The 16,093-nt window shown below is 35.8% G+C and overlaps 1 protein-coding gene across 3 annotated transcripts in view; it reads right to left on the bottom strand.

The window, feature by feature from the left end:
* The window catches only part of PCLO (piccolo presynaptic cytomatrix protein), a 319,301-nt gene that overhangs the window by 52,248 nt on the left and 250,960 nt on the right, over positions 1 to 16,093 (bottom strand). For 2 of the 3 annotated variants that reach the window (XM_054272240.1, XM_054272249.1), the window contains exons 18-21: positions 10,090 to 10,161; positions 7,315 to 7,495; positions 5,922 to 6,116; positions 4,477 to 4,659 (exon numbers count right to left, since the gene is read on the bottom strand). In XM_054272240.1, coding sequence (XP_054128215.1) covers positions 4,477 to 4,659; positions 5,922 to 6,116; positions 7,315 to 7,495; positions 10,090 to 10,161 — 631 coding nt within the window. The remainder of the gene's footprint in view (positions 1 to 4,476; positions 4,660 to 5,921; positions 6,117 to 7,314; positions 7,496 to 10,089; positions 10,162 to 16,093) is intronic. The other variant, XM_054272259.1, reaches the window with a different exon arrangement.

The following is a 16,093-nucleotide window of genomic DNA, read 5'->3' as shown; positions in this document are numbered from 1 at the left end:
GGTTCACGACAGTTATAAGCAGATGTGCTGCCTTTTGAACTAAAGTGTTTTAAACTGGAATTCTTTGAGATGTTTAAATTGATAGGCTTAATTGGGTACCATTCTGAAATGCTGATGTAGAGTTTTGAAACTGGAGGTATTCTAGCTAACAATGTAATCTCTGAGAGTAGATCTCCCCCAGCCAGTAAAATCCCTTGACATACAACTGTTTGGAAAAGCTGTTGTGTCATGATGGAAAATGCATGATGTAAAAGATGAAATATTCTCTATGAAATTCTGTGGGGCTCCATTTTCTCCCATCCTACTCACCCCCAGCTCCCCCACCCCACCATTTTCAGTGACAAAAAAATATAATACCAGGTACATGTGTCAGAGGATGTTTTAAGGAAATGTAATTTTAAGTTGATAGAGGTTTGACCTTGAAAAACTCTTTCCATTATTGAAAATTAGACAGAAATTCCTGTAGAATTATAATGCTGGTATTACCTTAAATTAAGAGGGATGCTTGGATCTTTAACTGAAACACATGGCAATTTTTCTAGATCTTTAACATTTGCTACCTAGTTCAGGTGAGTATAGCAGTGTTTTTATTGTGGCAGGTTGCTTCCTTTTTTGGTTGGGTTAATGTAAGCCAAATAGAAGAGGAGTTGCCTTTGGCATCCATGAACAAAAGATGTACAAGCAATAGCATATTGACTTGTAGCTTCTTTTTCATGAGTGTCTGCTGGAAAGAATAAAAAATAGGGCTACAATGATGTTGAGACTTAAATTCAGTTACTGAGCTACTTACTATTTAAATATTAATTTACTGTTCTTCAAAGATGCTAGGAAGGTTCAAAATAAACTACTAGAAATTCTCTTATTTGGTCATAAAGTAATGGGGTTTTGTTCACGATTGGATATTCTAATGTAATAAAGGAATTGATTTTTAATTGTACAATCATTGTCCAGAAAAACATGTGCTGGCATGTTTTTCTCTGCAAAGGACAAACCAATCAAATTTCTGCTATGGTGAGGCAGAGGTAGTGCATGTTTCTGCTTAACACAGATGCTGAAGTTTTTTTCAGTTCTTGCCTTTCTTATTCATTTTATTGAGAGGTATTAAAACTAAAGCATGTTATCCAGTCCTTTAAATCTATAAGCTGGGTTTGAAAGGACTTTTTTGTATAAAATCAGTAAAAATTATATTCCAAATACACCTACTCTTTCATATGCATGTACCCAGAGAACTGGTGGTGTTTTGAATAATCATCCAACTTTTCAAGTATCTGAAGAACTCTAAAATAATTTATTTAAAACATAACTGACCTAACAAGAAAATTCCACATAATAAGAAGATCCTTTTGTGGGATAAATTAGTGACTGAAAAGATGGTGGACTGATTTACATTGTTTCCAAAACTGACTCATCTAGTGGATAAACTCTTAATACACAAATTTATGTTGAAGGGAATGTGCTTAATTTTAAGTGAATGTGTAATTGGAAATGATTCATATATTGCACAAAACCTAAATCAAATTAACTCCAGCCGTCCTCTGACTTGGATCCCTTGCAACTTCTGCCTTCAAAGAGTTGGCTCTGAAATGTTATTGTTCCTCTCTGAGGGATGTGATTGGAAATTGCAGCATGCAGTTGGTTTCTTTGTAGATCACACTCTTATCTCTCATGGGCAATGACAAAATTATACTTCAGGGTTTATTTTTAATTAACTGCTGTAGCTGACTGTTGGATTTTACAAAGGTTCTCTGCAAAAACTAATGGTTTTTTGTTGCATCTTCACCTTAATTTTAAAGCAGATTGATTTAAATACATTTTTTACTCTGTAAAAGGAATACAGAAACAATTCAGTTCAAAAAAAACTGACGAAAAACCTTTGTTTTCACAAAATATGCTATTTATGCTATAGGTTCAGATCTTGTTTGATTTCCTTGTTACTTCTCAACATACACACAATTGATAACTGACAAAATAGACCCAATAGAAAGGGTCCTGGGAATAAGAATTAGAGAAGGAATTATCTGAGACATTGTCAGAATGACAGGATCCTTGTCTTGCTTGGTTTGTTGTTTTTTCTAGAGCCAGATCAATTCAAGAGAAAAAAAATGGAGCTATTGAGAGGCAAGATCAAAGGAGGACACCCTTTCTGAGGGTTACCTTAGGCATAGAAGGACTTCACAGCACAGAATCATTTCCATCACCTCTGTGTACTTAGGCTGAAAAAACCCAAATAATTCTTCTAAAAGGTGCTGTTGTTTAATAAATACACAGAGAAATAGCTGTGGCAAAAAAAAATAATAATAATGTTGTGTATTTTCTGTAGGGACTTCCTTAGTAAAGGACTTTGAGACAGTAACAAGAAATTACTAACTTGCCAAGATGACTGTTGAGTCATTAAAACCAGCTCCTAACGTGTCCTTTTGCAGCTACCAATAAAGTAGGGTATAATGGAGGTGGGTACCACAAACATGCATCATCCCTTTAGAAATGGACTGGGAAACTGACAATGCTCTGATATTCATAGTTCACAATGAAGGGGAAATCTCTCCTTTCTTTATCATCTCTTCGTCCCACAAAGAAGTCCTTAAGTTGGAAGCTGTTTTGAGTATCTTTGGTGCTTTTTCCATTAGAGGTTATAGACCCATCTCATTTTGCTATCATAGTCCACAAAACTGCTGTGAAATCATCTTGCTTTTCATTCCTGCTAAAAGCCATGAGAGTCATTAACCTCAAAATGGTAATGCTGACCCAACTCATATGAATAAATTTGGACAAACTATCTTTGGAAAAATAAAAATAAGCCAAAACATCTCACAGGTCTGAAACCAGACTTGTAAACATTGTGGAGGTGACCAAGTATTGTGCTTATTTGTCAGAAGTGAAAAGACAGAAGTACTACATGTCTTCATAACAATTTTAACCTTTTTTATATATTATTGTGGACTCATAATTATAATGTGGACTCATTATTTATAATGCGGACTCTTGTTCCCATAACTCTCTATGATGCTTCCAATATTGCTGAGCCAAGTACACATCAGTTTATATTCTTTTTGCAATTTTAAAAGTAAAGAAGATAGAATAATAGAATAATAGTTTGTTGGCACAGGTACTTGAAGCCAACAGACTCACTATTTATTATAAATGTATATCTAAACCTTATCTATTCAACCTTACATCACAAACAAAATGTTTTGCATTACCTATCTCTGTGAAAAGGCATCACCACAGGGCTATGAGTCAGTGATAAAACTCGACAGACACGACATCTCAAAAGATCATAAGAGTAATTTAGATTTGAATGGTCTACCCCCCAGGAGTGGCAGGGAGCTTTCAGACATGATGCCTGAGCTTGTACCACAACATTCCCTGGTTCTGCCTGAGCTGAGTGTCTAGATTTGGGCTGTAGAGTAATGCAACATGTGTGTGTGTGTGTGTGTGTGTGTGTGTGTGTGTGTAAATACCTGGATTTATGGAAGAATTCTAAAGGCTCTCCTAAGAAAAAACTTGTCATTTCTAAATATGCCATAAAAGACCTGTTACTTTTGCCCTGTTTATTAGTTGTTTTAAGATCACACTTGTTGTCCAAATGACTTGTTGCTCTTAGAATATATTGTCTAAAGTACCATTTCCTCCTTCTCTCCTGTACCCCTCAGCCAGCTTATATTGCCCAATGTGTGCAACGGTGTTGACAGAAAAACCTTCAACGCATCTTCAGAGCTTAGGAAGGGATTACAGCACAAAAGAACATCTGGGAGTTTAGTCAGTACATTTATTTGGATTATCCCTCAGATTCCATGGAAATAAACAAGATGCTCCAGAAGTCAAAAGAACAGTGGCAATTTGAACTGATTGAGATTCTGGCTCTTTATTTGTGATGAGGGAATAAATTGATGATATGTGGTATTACAGGTGCCTACAAGTAGAAAATAATTTTTAAAGATGCTGATACGAAAATTATCAAGAGATTGAGCTATACATGGATCAAAACTCCTTTCCTTTCCACTGGTGGTTTGAAAAATTATCTATGCTAATGACTGTTGATATGACAATTGTGTTGGAAGAGGAAACAGGAATTGTTATTGTCCCAATTACATTTTTAGAAACAAAAATGTGCAGTTAGGTTTTTGTCACAGTACAAGAAATGTCCAATCATGCTTAAGCAGACCAGCTTGGATGCATGCTTTTTATTAGGCAACAACATGAGCAAAGCTATACTACTTTTCAACAGAATTCAAAGTACTCCAGTGGAATGGAAGTGCACACATTTGTTGTTTCATAATGCTTCTTAGCACAGTTTTTCATGATGGATTTATGCGCTGATAGGTGGAAAAATCAAGCAGAGTTCTTGATTCATGTTAACATTTACAGCACTTAATGGAGGAGTAAAATAAATAATTAAATATCGCAATGAATTAGTCGACATGGCAAGAAGTATTTGGGATGTAGTTGGTTTCTTAACCATGTCTTTCTGCTCACCTCCTTCAGGCTTGACTGGTCCATCAGACATCACTTTCCTGAGGGCTAGTTGGCTTTGGTCTTTGTTGTCATTGGCTGGTGGAGGCAGATTGTCAGACTGAGTTCTTTGAATAGGGAGGACTCCTGCTATGCTGTGTCTGTGCTGCTTCCTGGCATGATTAGACTGACCGCTTTTGTGTGCTGCTGTGGCAGTGTGGGTGAAATGGAAACCCAGAGTATGTATCCTCAGATGGAACCAGCTTAAATGTTATTCATGCAAACAGAAGTGGGTTTTTTTTTTTTCTGTATTTAAGTAAGTAGTGTTTTCAAACACCAAAGAGACACCACATGCACAGCATTAAAGAGTATCAAAACTGGCTGTTTCTGTATTAATGACAGTGAAGACAAGGGAAATAATTTTCCCCCAGTTTTGCATTATACCATGGTGAGTTTATGGCATATCAACAAATCCTAAAGACAAACACAATGACTTCACAGTCAGAGAGATTTAATTTGCCATCAACTAAACCCTCAGCTAGCAATCAGATGATACTGGTCTGAAGTATACTCTGGAGAGTAATCCTTTTGAATGGAATGGTTTTAATTTATTTTAACCTATTTGAAGTTGTCAGATGAAATCTAACTTGACCCTTAATCAATCCATGGTAAAAATCTACTTAAAAAATTGAACTCTGACACCTGACTTAGCTCTCAACTCCCTTTGAGTTTGCTAACTTGACAACATTGTTGAAATCTGATGTTGTTACTGGCTCTGTGTGTTTAATGGTTTTGCAATTATTGTGTTTAATGTTTTTATTGTATTTCTGTTCTGCTCATCACTAACACAGTCCTATCTGAGATATAAAGAAAGTTGCCTTATATTTCCTTGCCAAAAAAAAATAAAATAGATATTTACAGTCATGTTTCAAAAATAGAAATCTCAGCCATGTAGTTAAAAAAAAGTTTCTTTAACTTCAAATCTTCTTTTGTGTGTATAGTACTGTCCTTCATGCTTGCTACTTATAGATACATCCTGTTATTAATATGGTCTCAGTCTTGTATGCAATTTGAAGAGCTGGCAGTTGCATCTCTGCAGTTTTGATTATTTCATTGGTAGGTATTTAGTGACACCAAAACACAGTGGACTTCTTTGTGTCATGCACAACCATGGAACATCATGGACCATGAGTGAAGGGACTGATGGAGAAACAGCCAGTTTCACTGCAGTCTTTATAAAATAAATAGATAACTAAATAAACAAAAGACTTCTAAATACAAGAGTATATTGTAATTATATGTATTCACACACAGGCACACAAAGAAAGACATTAAACAGAGTGAGCACAGTGTGCCAAGAACAGAAAAAATAAAAAAGGAAAAATAGCCGAAAAGGGAAGGACAGCAGGGAAAAAGGCAACAGATGAACATTAAGCTGCCATGCTGAGGAATTTATTTGCGTCTTTTACTTGGTTGAAGGCGGAGCTGCTGCACAGCTGCTTCAGCAGCGGCGATGGCGGCCCCAGCGTCTTCCAGGTGCGTTTGGGTGACGCTGGTTTTGCTTTGGCTGCGGGAGGGACCGTGAGAGCGGAGGTGGCCTTCGGAAGAAGACTTGGAGCTCCCTGGGCTGCTGTGGGATTTCTCAATGGTGGGCACCTGCATGTCTACCAGGAAAATGAAGAAGCACAACTCTTGCATTTATTAAAAACAGACATTTTCATTCTCTTCCTCATGACTGGTCTCTCTAGCTGAATTCCAGAACAAGGAACAAAGATTAAGCTGTGCCTTTCCATGTAAAGCATCAGGAAACTCTTATAAAGCATTATTTTCTACTTCCCCACTGTTATCTGGGCCAGAGAATAATTTATTTAGTATTAGTTTTTTTATCACCTGTGAATTAGACCTCCTGTGCTGGTTCAAACTGGTGGAATGATGGCATGGTGTTTTCCTTTTTCTGCTCTCTAGTATGTTGAGGCTAAGCAGCATCACCTACACCAGTACCAAACACTTAGCAAATACAAGTAATTTTATCCTGAATAATGCCATCAGGACAATCACAGCCTAACTTACAAAATCTTCTATACTTACCTCTAATTCAGACAGACATCTTATATAGACACCAGTCCCTGGCAAAATGTTAAACAGAGAAATAGAGAGGAGATGGAGCAGAGTCTTGTCCCTCTGGGGCACTCATCTGGATTGTAGGTGGAATGTTTTTTGCTTTGATAGGACACATAATGTGTTTTAAGAGAGCACCTGTCCACTGACTACTTAGTATGAAAAAAAGAATTAGAGATAAATTTCTCGAACCAGGAGACACTGAGATCAATTCTGCTTTTGTAAACATTAATATATTTCTACTGTATCAGCTCCACTGATTTCCAATACAAATGAGATGTGCTACAATCCATTATCATTGACTGGAAATGCATATGCATTTTTGCAGCATAATTGTTGTTCTATAAAATATTAACATGGCATTTTCAGAAAAAAAAAATCCATAGAATATTTCAGGAACATGACAAATAGAAAGCTAAATATGTATTGAGTTTTCCCCAGCCTATCAAGAAAATCAAAAGGGCACAGAATCTATAGCAGATGTGCAAAGCACATCTAGAGTAGTAGTAGAGTCTGTATGCTGCTGTTTTAAGGACACAATTGCTCAGTAAGCTGGCTGACAAGATTGAGACAACTTAAACTTTGTCTCCAACTAATTAATCACAGAGATAAATGCATTTTTAATAAAAATTTATACAAACTTCATACCAGTATCTTTATTTTTCTATTAGAACTTACACATAGCAAAGGTTTACACATCATCTGGGAAAACATTTCGTATCAGGTGCACCAAGTCATTCCTACCCTTGGAGGGGTCCGGGAAGATTCCATGACTTCTGCTCTTGATGACAGATGGTTTTGGAGATTGCTGGCTACTCTTTTCAGAGTGAGATTTCCCATGATCTATGTTTTCACTCTGTTCTTTAAGAGGATACCACCGAGGAGTGTTGTCAAGCTGAGAGATGCTGGATAATTCAATCAATACCTACAAATAAATCAAAGTATAATACATGGCCTGTATTTGACCTATTCGTGATTGCACACATCAGGAGAGACTGGAGCTGTGTTGTCAGAAGTTGCAATCAGGTGTAAGAGGGAAGGGTATGAGGCTTTGTGCTGACAGATTCAGGACTCCCTGGGCACGCTGTGAACCCAAACTCAGATTCAGTGGCATATTGATGTGCCTGAACCAATGTCTCCTCACCAGGACCTCAGTCAGGACTGTGAGCTGAGTCCTTTGGCTGTGGCATAAGGACACAAAGACAACTGGGCAGTTTAGAGGGCAGCTTGTGAGCACTAGCTTGACAGCTACAGTAAAAAGACATTAAAAAGACATCCAGCCATTCTGCCTCTGTACAGACATTTTCTAATAGGAGACGCAAGCAGTATAATTTCCTGCCTTTTAGCAGTGCTTTTAAGGGGGGAAATAATTGCATATTTGCTTTTATTGAGGTCTTCAATAATATAAGGCTCATGCTTCTTGAGTCATTAAAAAATCCACATATGCAGAAGTAGCAACAAAAAGAAAAACACAGGGTTACTCTTGCACTTCACTAAAATAATAGAATTCAGCTGACCGTTCAGGCATCTAAACATTACTGAGGGAAAAAACAGGAGGTGCAATGGTAATGTGGGAATGAAACAAATAAACTGGCTAAAAAACCTGCAAACATTGTAGACGAAAGCGGCTCTAAGCCGCCTTCATTGCTAGCAGGACTTTGGTGAAATTTCTTGAAAAAAAAAAACCAAAAAAAACCCCAAAAAACCAACCAAACAAAAAAGAGCAAAAAGACCCTTACTCTATTAAGAAGCTTGCAGTTGAGAGGGCCCAAGGGATGTAAAGTACTGAAATTCATCACAGAATCTTGAAGGAAGGAAGGTCAAAAATAGATTTGCAACTAGCTCTAAAGTGAGATGGTTAAAACTAATGTCAGGTAGGGAAATTTTAAAACTTCTAGACAAATAAAGTGTGCAACTACCCCAGGGAACAATGATTTTGTCACTTTACAAGACCCTGTCACATTACAAGACCCTGAATTAAAGAAAGCCTCTTCAAGTATAGGGATGGGGAAGTCTCCTAACAACTAGATGGTTTCTAGGTTAAAACCTTTTGCCTTTTCTTTTTTCCTTTCAGTTTTATAGCTTGACTATGATCTGGCTTTCTGGTTAGACCTATAATTAATCTTAACAGATGAATATTTAGCATGCTCCCTGTTGTGGTTTTAACTCAGGTTTTAAAAATGACTTGGAAGAGAGCATGGCTGAGGATTGTTGCCAAAGGGCAGTGTAGGCTGGGGGCTCTGCTCTGTAGGAGGAGAAGCTTTCCTTTTTTTCTATTTCACTTTCCATAGACATGGACCTTGATGTGCCACCTCTGATGTTATGGGGCAGGATTCCTCTGGGCATCCTGATGCTCAGATACACTGGATAGTCTTTTCTGTTGCTTTTTCCCCTGAATAACTGCTTTCACAATTTAAAAATAATTAAAAAAAAAAAAAAAAGTAGTTCTAGAGGTTGAAGAAGATTTGAAGGGGAGAGGTTTAAATCTTCATGTAGAAGCTGTTGCAGGAGCATCCCTTTTCAAAATGTCATAAAAAACCAAGGATGTAAATATTCAGTAAAGCCCCGCATTTAGAAAAACATGCTGAACTCAACAAGAATATGGACACAGGATGCAGGAAATAAGTAATCATGTAGCAGCTTCCTAAACATTTATTTTAGTAATTGTTCAAATAGTGACACTGATTGCTCAGTTTGGTAGTTACACAAAGGGGAACTGAAGCTGAACTGTGTGGCTTTTTTGCAGAATTCAAATGTAGAATGATCCCAGATACTCTCAGTTACTCTGCATAAGAGATCAATTTTCCTGGGCTTCTGTTTCTAATTATAATCTTTAATTGTAAATACATCTTTAATTATTTTTATTTCATATTTATTGCTGGTAATTCTGTATTATATGTGCACATGCTTGTTTATTTGTTTTTTAAAGAGAAAACCTTTTTCCCATGAGCACTCATCTTATTTATTATTAATTATAAGATTATATTTTGCCTTCATTCATACATTCATACCAATGATATTACTTTTTCAGAATGTTAAAAAATGAGACTGATCAGCAAGACTAAATTGGTCTAATATACTTGAAGATACTTGTGCATGTGTTAAAATATGGTTTGATGGCAGAATTTAACCTTTAATCATTTACAAAGACTAATACCTCCTCAACCTTCCTATGTTATGGTAAAATCAAGTCAGGCAGCTTTCAGTCATAAAAAGAATTTCCCCTGGAGTCACTTTGAATGTTTTTGCTATCTCACACTCAAATAAAAGTATTAATTTTCAGAAAATTAACAGTTTTTTGGGTCCTAAATTAGCTTGCCCCCAGTTAATCAAGATAAAAGGGATTTATCTTTCATGTCTAAATTAAAGAAATCATGTCCATTTGTTAAGAAGACAACAGTAAAACTGGGATGTAAAAAACAGTTTTACTTAACACGTGTACCATACCTTGAAAGAGAACAGTCTCCACATAACAGCCTGCAGTTATTACTAGTAGAGAGGAAGAAATAAGGTACTCACTTCACCGAGGAAGTCATTTGAGGAAAATCTATCATAATCCCACACAGTCACTTCCAGTGTTTTCTTTTTCAGCTGCAATTCAAGGAAAAGGATAATTAAATTCATAAACTTCAGATCAAATCTTTCTGGTGGTTTCTACAGATTATTTCCTCTATTTGTCCTTTTTCATAGGATAAGGTATTTTCATGGTAATTTTCACCACTTCATTAACCTTGTTCTGAGAAAAATAATTTGGCACTATTATTTGTTATCAAGCCAGATGGGCTTGGCCCTATTTTAGGAATTCCCACAGAACTGTTGTTTTGGGCAGAATTTATGTCCACTACAAGAGTCAAACTGATTTTTAAGGCCCCATTTTTTGTTCCTTCAGCTTTTCTCATCACCAGATCTGTCTGAACGCAGACATCTGCCTGAAGTGCATTTGAGTGTGAATTTCAAATATATGATATCAAACACCCTATTTACATAACCTCATCTGTGAAGAGCAGGCTTTAATGCCTGCATAATTCAGTGTAGTGAGTGAGATTCTGCAAGTGATCCAGGCATGCAGACAAGTTGTACTGTTGGGTATTGATGGCAGCTGTCAAAAGCCATTATCTACAGATCTTGTTAGGCATGGTAGCTATGTCAAGCACTCTTCTGTAGGGCACAACAAGAAACAAATAATCTTTATATGAAAAGAGAGCATAGGACAGAGAAACTGTTGACCAAAGCAGTTGACCTTATTGTAAGGACTGACCTGAGCATTTTTCCAGGGGTCTCTGAGGACATGTAGGGGCAGGATTGATTACTGATTTTGTGTGCTAGGACAAAAGACTATTAGGTGGCTGCAAAGGCAATAATAAATTCATGTGGCTTGAAAGAAAATCCTGCAGGTTGTAAGGTGTCTGCAAAGCCAGGCTGAGAAGTCACAAATGAAGAATGGAAGCATTAGTGAGGAAAAGAGGACTCTTCACATACTTGAATTAAAGAATTCAGATGAATTCTTATGTGATAGTTGAGGCCATCATCCTAACAGAAGCAACCTGTCACTCACTGCTCTGTTAATTGGCTGCTGGTCACAGAGGGACAGCAAAGAATCAAGTCATTGCTCAAAATTATAACCTATGCCAGCTATTGTACATATTGCATATACTTGTAATGAAAGCACTCTTGGCTATTTACAGCACCACAGAATATTCTGAGCTGGGAGTGACTCACAAGGATCATTGAGTGCAACTCTGAAGTTGATGGTCTGTACACCCAGGATTGAACCCACAACATTGGTGTTATTACAATCATCAATTTCCCCCATTGCCCCTTCTCTTCATCCAGACTAAAACAATTCCTAGCAACCTGCAATTGTCTTTAAGTGATAATTTAATCTCATCATTATGTATTCAGAATATCATCTGCTCCCAGCCAACTTTGGAAAAATGTACAACTATGCAAAGCCAATGTCTATGAAAAGAAAATTTAAATCAGCATATCCTGGAAAACCCACACAAAGGGGAATTAAACTATTTCTAGAATCAACAATGTACGTTTTAAGCACACAACAGCACGACTTGAAACATGAGATTTAAAAAAAAAATATTTGAGAGCAATTCTTTTATTTTCCTGTTTTATTCCTACATAATTAAGTAATATTCTTCTTAAGCATTCATTTAAGAAATATTCTGCAAGAATGAACAAAAAGATTATTTTTTGAAAATTTCTTATCTATTATTTCTAAAGCTGATTTCCTTGACTGAATAAAATAACTTTTCTTTGCTGTTCCAAGACAATATTGAAACTGCAACATGAAAAATAACCTGAAAAAGTGAGCTGAGCACCCATTGGTCCATGATGCTTTTGGCTTCCTGGATGATACAATTTTCTGCCAGGTTATACTATATTAAGTATATGTATTTTTACCAATTAAAAGAGATAGCACAAATACTTTTCAGAAATATATTGTCACACTTGTTGCTATTTTGAGAGGAGATTTCTTCTTGATGACTGTGCAAGGACAGAGAGAAAAATGTATAGATGCAGGAAATGGGGAAAAAAACCCTAAGGTTTGAAGAATTTTTGGCAGAAAGGGAAAAAAAGAAAAGATTTTCAAGTGACTGCAGCCATACTTTGTTAGCTTCTTTGTAATAATGCGATAATAAAACTGTGATGAAAACTTACAGTACTCTATACTTTGCAAAATCTATTTTAAGCCTTTTAGTTTAATAAAGCTTTTATAAAATATTATGACAATGAAAAACCATGGAAAGACCTTTGTGAGGCAGAGTGCATGAAACGAGTTTCAAAGCAGAGGCAAATTTGCTTCTCTGAAGATTTAACTGTGTGCCCCCACAGTGGCAAAGAGCACTAAATGGCTGCTGGTTTTAAAAGCAGCCATTTCACCATCCCAGTTCTGCCTCACTGCATAAGGGCTCTGCCTTTCATCAATCAGTTTTAGGATGTGAATCCTGAAGTTCTGATGCTCATCAGGAATATGACAAGCAGCAATACTGAACCCTCTATCTGTCTGACCATGGCTTTCTGCAATGGGCAATGCACCAACAGGAAAATGAATGCCACAAAAAAGAAGGAACACAGTTTTCACATATTGGGAATGCCATCTGAGCCCCAAAAATACTCTGAAAAAAAAATGCTACCAAACAATTTCAGTCTTAGCATTGTGGAAAAAAAAATAAAATAAATAGAAATCCACCTAGAAGCACATTACTGCATGTGAACTCCAGTTAGCTTTAGGCTGAATAGGGACAGCCATATTTTAAAGAAAATGAAGGAATTTGCAGAAACAGCCAATGTGAAAAATATTGTCTCTTTTGGAAGGCATAACCAACCCCACAGGTACAGGAGGGCTTGTTTCTCATTGTAAATGTCTGGGTGTTATGGATAGTGTCTGCCTGTGTAGCTAAATATGCACTAATTAAAATATTCAACACATATTCCTTGAAAATTTCATACTAGGATTTGCCTTAGGAAAGAAATAATTTTAATGCAGCTAGTTCTTTCCTTTATGTTAAAAGCATATTACTATATTTACTTCAGAAATAATATAAAATACTGTAATTTCAGTCAAGATGTTTGATGAGTAGAAATTAATGTATTAGGTAATCCATTGCAGTTATTTTTGCTTACATTCATATTTAACATTCTATTGTTCTCTGTATTTATGTACTTTGGTACATGGGAGTACAAAAAGGCTTTTTATAGGTCACTTAGGAACTTACTTTTTTTTCCCTTAGATATTAAGTAGATTTAAATACCAACACCTTACTGATTCATAAAAAAAAAAAAAAAAAAAAGAACAACTTACTTTTGGAAATAAGACATAGGCTTCCACATAACTCAAAGATTTTGAAAATATTACTCTTTCTAAATATATTACCTTCAAATTACAGACATAAGTTACAGCAAAACGATTCACTTTGTGGAAATATTTCATATAAGTAAATGATTTTATTTGCTTTCTGGCAAGTAAGAAGTTGAGGCAAAGAAAGCCACACCTTACAGTGTGGTCATACAGCATACCAATAGTGTCACCAGCAACAGAACTTACACCTTTTATCATCTTCTCCTTAAATCATTCTAATGCTTTCTTTCTTGCTCTGAGTAGATATTGGACTTGAGTTAGCAATTACTGCACAACATTTGTATTATTGTACTCAGCCTTCCTCTCAAATTTTAATTATTTCTACTTTGTTCCTTAACAAAACCCTTAAATTACTAAATATTCACAGTTTAACTTATTTTTTCTGCAACTGCCAAAGCAAAATTTGCTATAAATGTGATAAAACTAATCATTTTGACCTTGAAAAAGTCTGTTTCTTTTCAAAGAGTGACCTATTTCCCATAATTTTTTTCACTTTAATTTCAACTATTTTATGAAAGAGAAAAGGAAAATAAAAAAATTGTACAACCAGCTAAAGTCTAGACAGTGACGTTAAAAGAACTATATTAGGAAATATTTAATAATGCTTATTTGCTGTCTGCAAGCAATGCATGCTTTGATGGAGAGAAGAAAGCATGGGGGAAAGGAAATATTTCTTTGAAGAAATGCTGTTTATAAAAATTAATGAATTTATGTTTGAATTTGACTGCTAACTCCGTGTAACAACAGTGTGTGATGCAGTTTTACCTGTTTGGTGAACAGAATTCTCATTCTCAGTCTAATGCAATTATTGGCTTGTATTTCTATTTCTATCTGTAACTATTTTGAAATACAGATTTGTGAGCGTTATGAGTGCAAATGATGGTCTCTTACATGGTGAGAGTTCTTCAGACTGTAGAGGACGCTCATCATCAGCATTGAATTATTTGTGATTTAGAAATGTGCTTCACTGTAGGTTCTCTAAGGCAGGGCATGGAATTTTGTAGGAGAAAAGTCACTCTGGTGTCTTAGCATGGTTTGTCTACTTAGCAGTAAATACAAGCCATGGAAAGGTATGGAAGGAAACAGTGCTCTCTGCACACAGTTCTGTGAGACAAGATGCTTGAATATAAAAGATACGTGGTTCTAAAATGAAGTTTGCACATTTAAAAACATAAATACCACAGAAAAGTCTCAGAGGAAGGCAAAAGGAAGGGATTTACAAATAGAAAGCAAAAATGCAAAGTATTCAACATGCAACTTAAAGGCATATTTAATCAAATAATGGTCTGAAACTGACATTAAAGATACAAGATTTTTTTTTTGTCATAAAAATTAGTGCCTGGGAAATCCTACATTAATATCATTATCTGTTTGCAAAGCACCAAACAGCCACTGAATTTACAGTACTCCATCACTCTTAATAACAGCTCTGTGAAATGTCACAGCAGAACCCCCAAGCAAATTAAGAAAACACAAGAATCTTTCTTAAATGAAAAGCTGAGTTTGGAAATATTGTAAAGACTTACCAAACCCTTTTGCCAATTGAAGAAAACTTAGGGTTTATCTTGCAGCTAGGAAAACATCAGTGTGGTTTAATTGTCAAATAGCTACCATTTATAAAAGCCTGCATGAAGCAGTAAGAAAATCTCATAAACCACTACCTACAGCAGGACACCTCTGAAGGAAATCTGAGCTACTGCTACTAAATCTACATCTGTAGATTACATGAGCAACAAGGCAATTGCCTCTGTGGGAAGGGTTTTGTTCCATGAAAAAATGAGTGTTTTAATCTATGTTCCTCTCACTGGACAAGAAGAAAGAAATCCCAAATTCTAAATTGGGAAGATTGTATTGAGGTCTTGGGGTTGTGATGGAGAAGAATATTAAAAGCACTGGGAAATCTATTCACTCAAGAGTCTGGTTATTCTGGGCTTTTTTACAAGTACTGAAAGATGAAATGGCAATGTAAAGTGAAGTTGAAAGTATCAAGAACAAAACAGAAAGAAAGGCAAAAATATTCAGGACTGCATTAAAATCCAGTACTCTATAAAACATACTTCATAATTCTAAAAAAATGAACTGATCATTATTTTGCCAATTATATCTTTTTTCAAATTGGATAAAAGTCCTTTATGAGAAGAGATGGAGGAGTAGAGCACTCAATTGCTTCACACTGCTTCAGAAGCACAGCTGGAGTTAGGAAGCCACCAAGAAACAGAGAAGACTCTGCAGACATCCTTCCCAGATGTGAGTTAAATCTTTTTATGACAAGGAAATCAAATATCTTCTAATTTTTTTTCATGTGATTAATGAATTAGTGATAAATCTAAAAATGCATATCTGCATTTTATACATATTTTTAAAATAAAAATGGTAGACACTGTGGTTTGTGTTAGCTTGCATGGCTGTTGGAACAAAGAGTGACTATGATTTCTGCATCTACTTCAGAAACGTATGTCTTAATTTATTACCTTATTAATGTATTCCATTATCATTTAAATTTATTTATTTAATTTCTCAAATCTCTAATTATGAGTGTAATCCCCACAAATTGCCATGTTAATGAGCAGAAGGGCAAAAAAATAGGATTTCCATAGGACGCCCTATAAGAGGCAAGGAAAGAATCTCAAATTCTAAATCTGGTAAGAT

The sequence above is a fragment of the Melozone crissalis genome, unplaced genomic scaffold (genome assembly GCF_028551555.1).
Source record: "Melozone crissalis strain CALT ecotype California unplaced genomic scaffold, PUWL_Pcris_2 ptg000004l_1, whole genome shotgun sequence".
In the NCBI taxonomy this organism is placed as follows: domain Eukaryota; kingdom Metazoa; phylum Chordata; class Aves; order Passeriformes; family Passerellidae; genus Melozone; species Melozone crissalis.
This window is presented reverse-complemented; position numbering and strand designations above follow the sequence as displayed.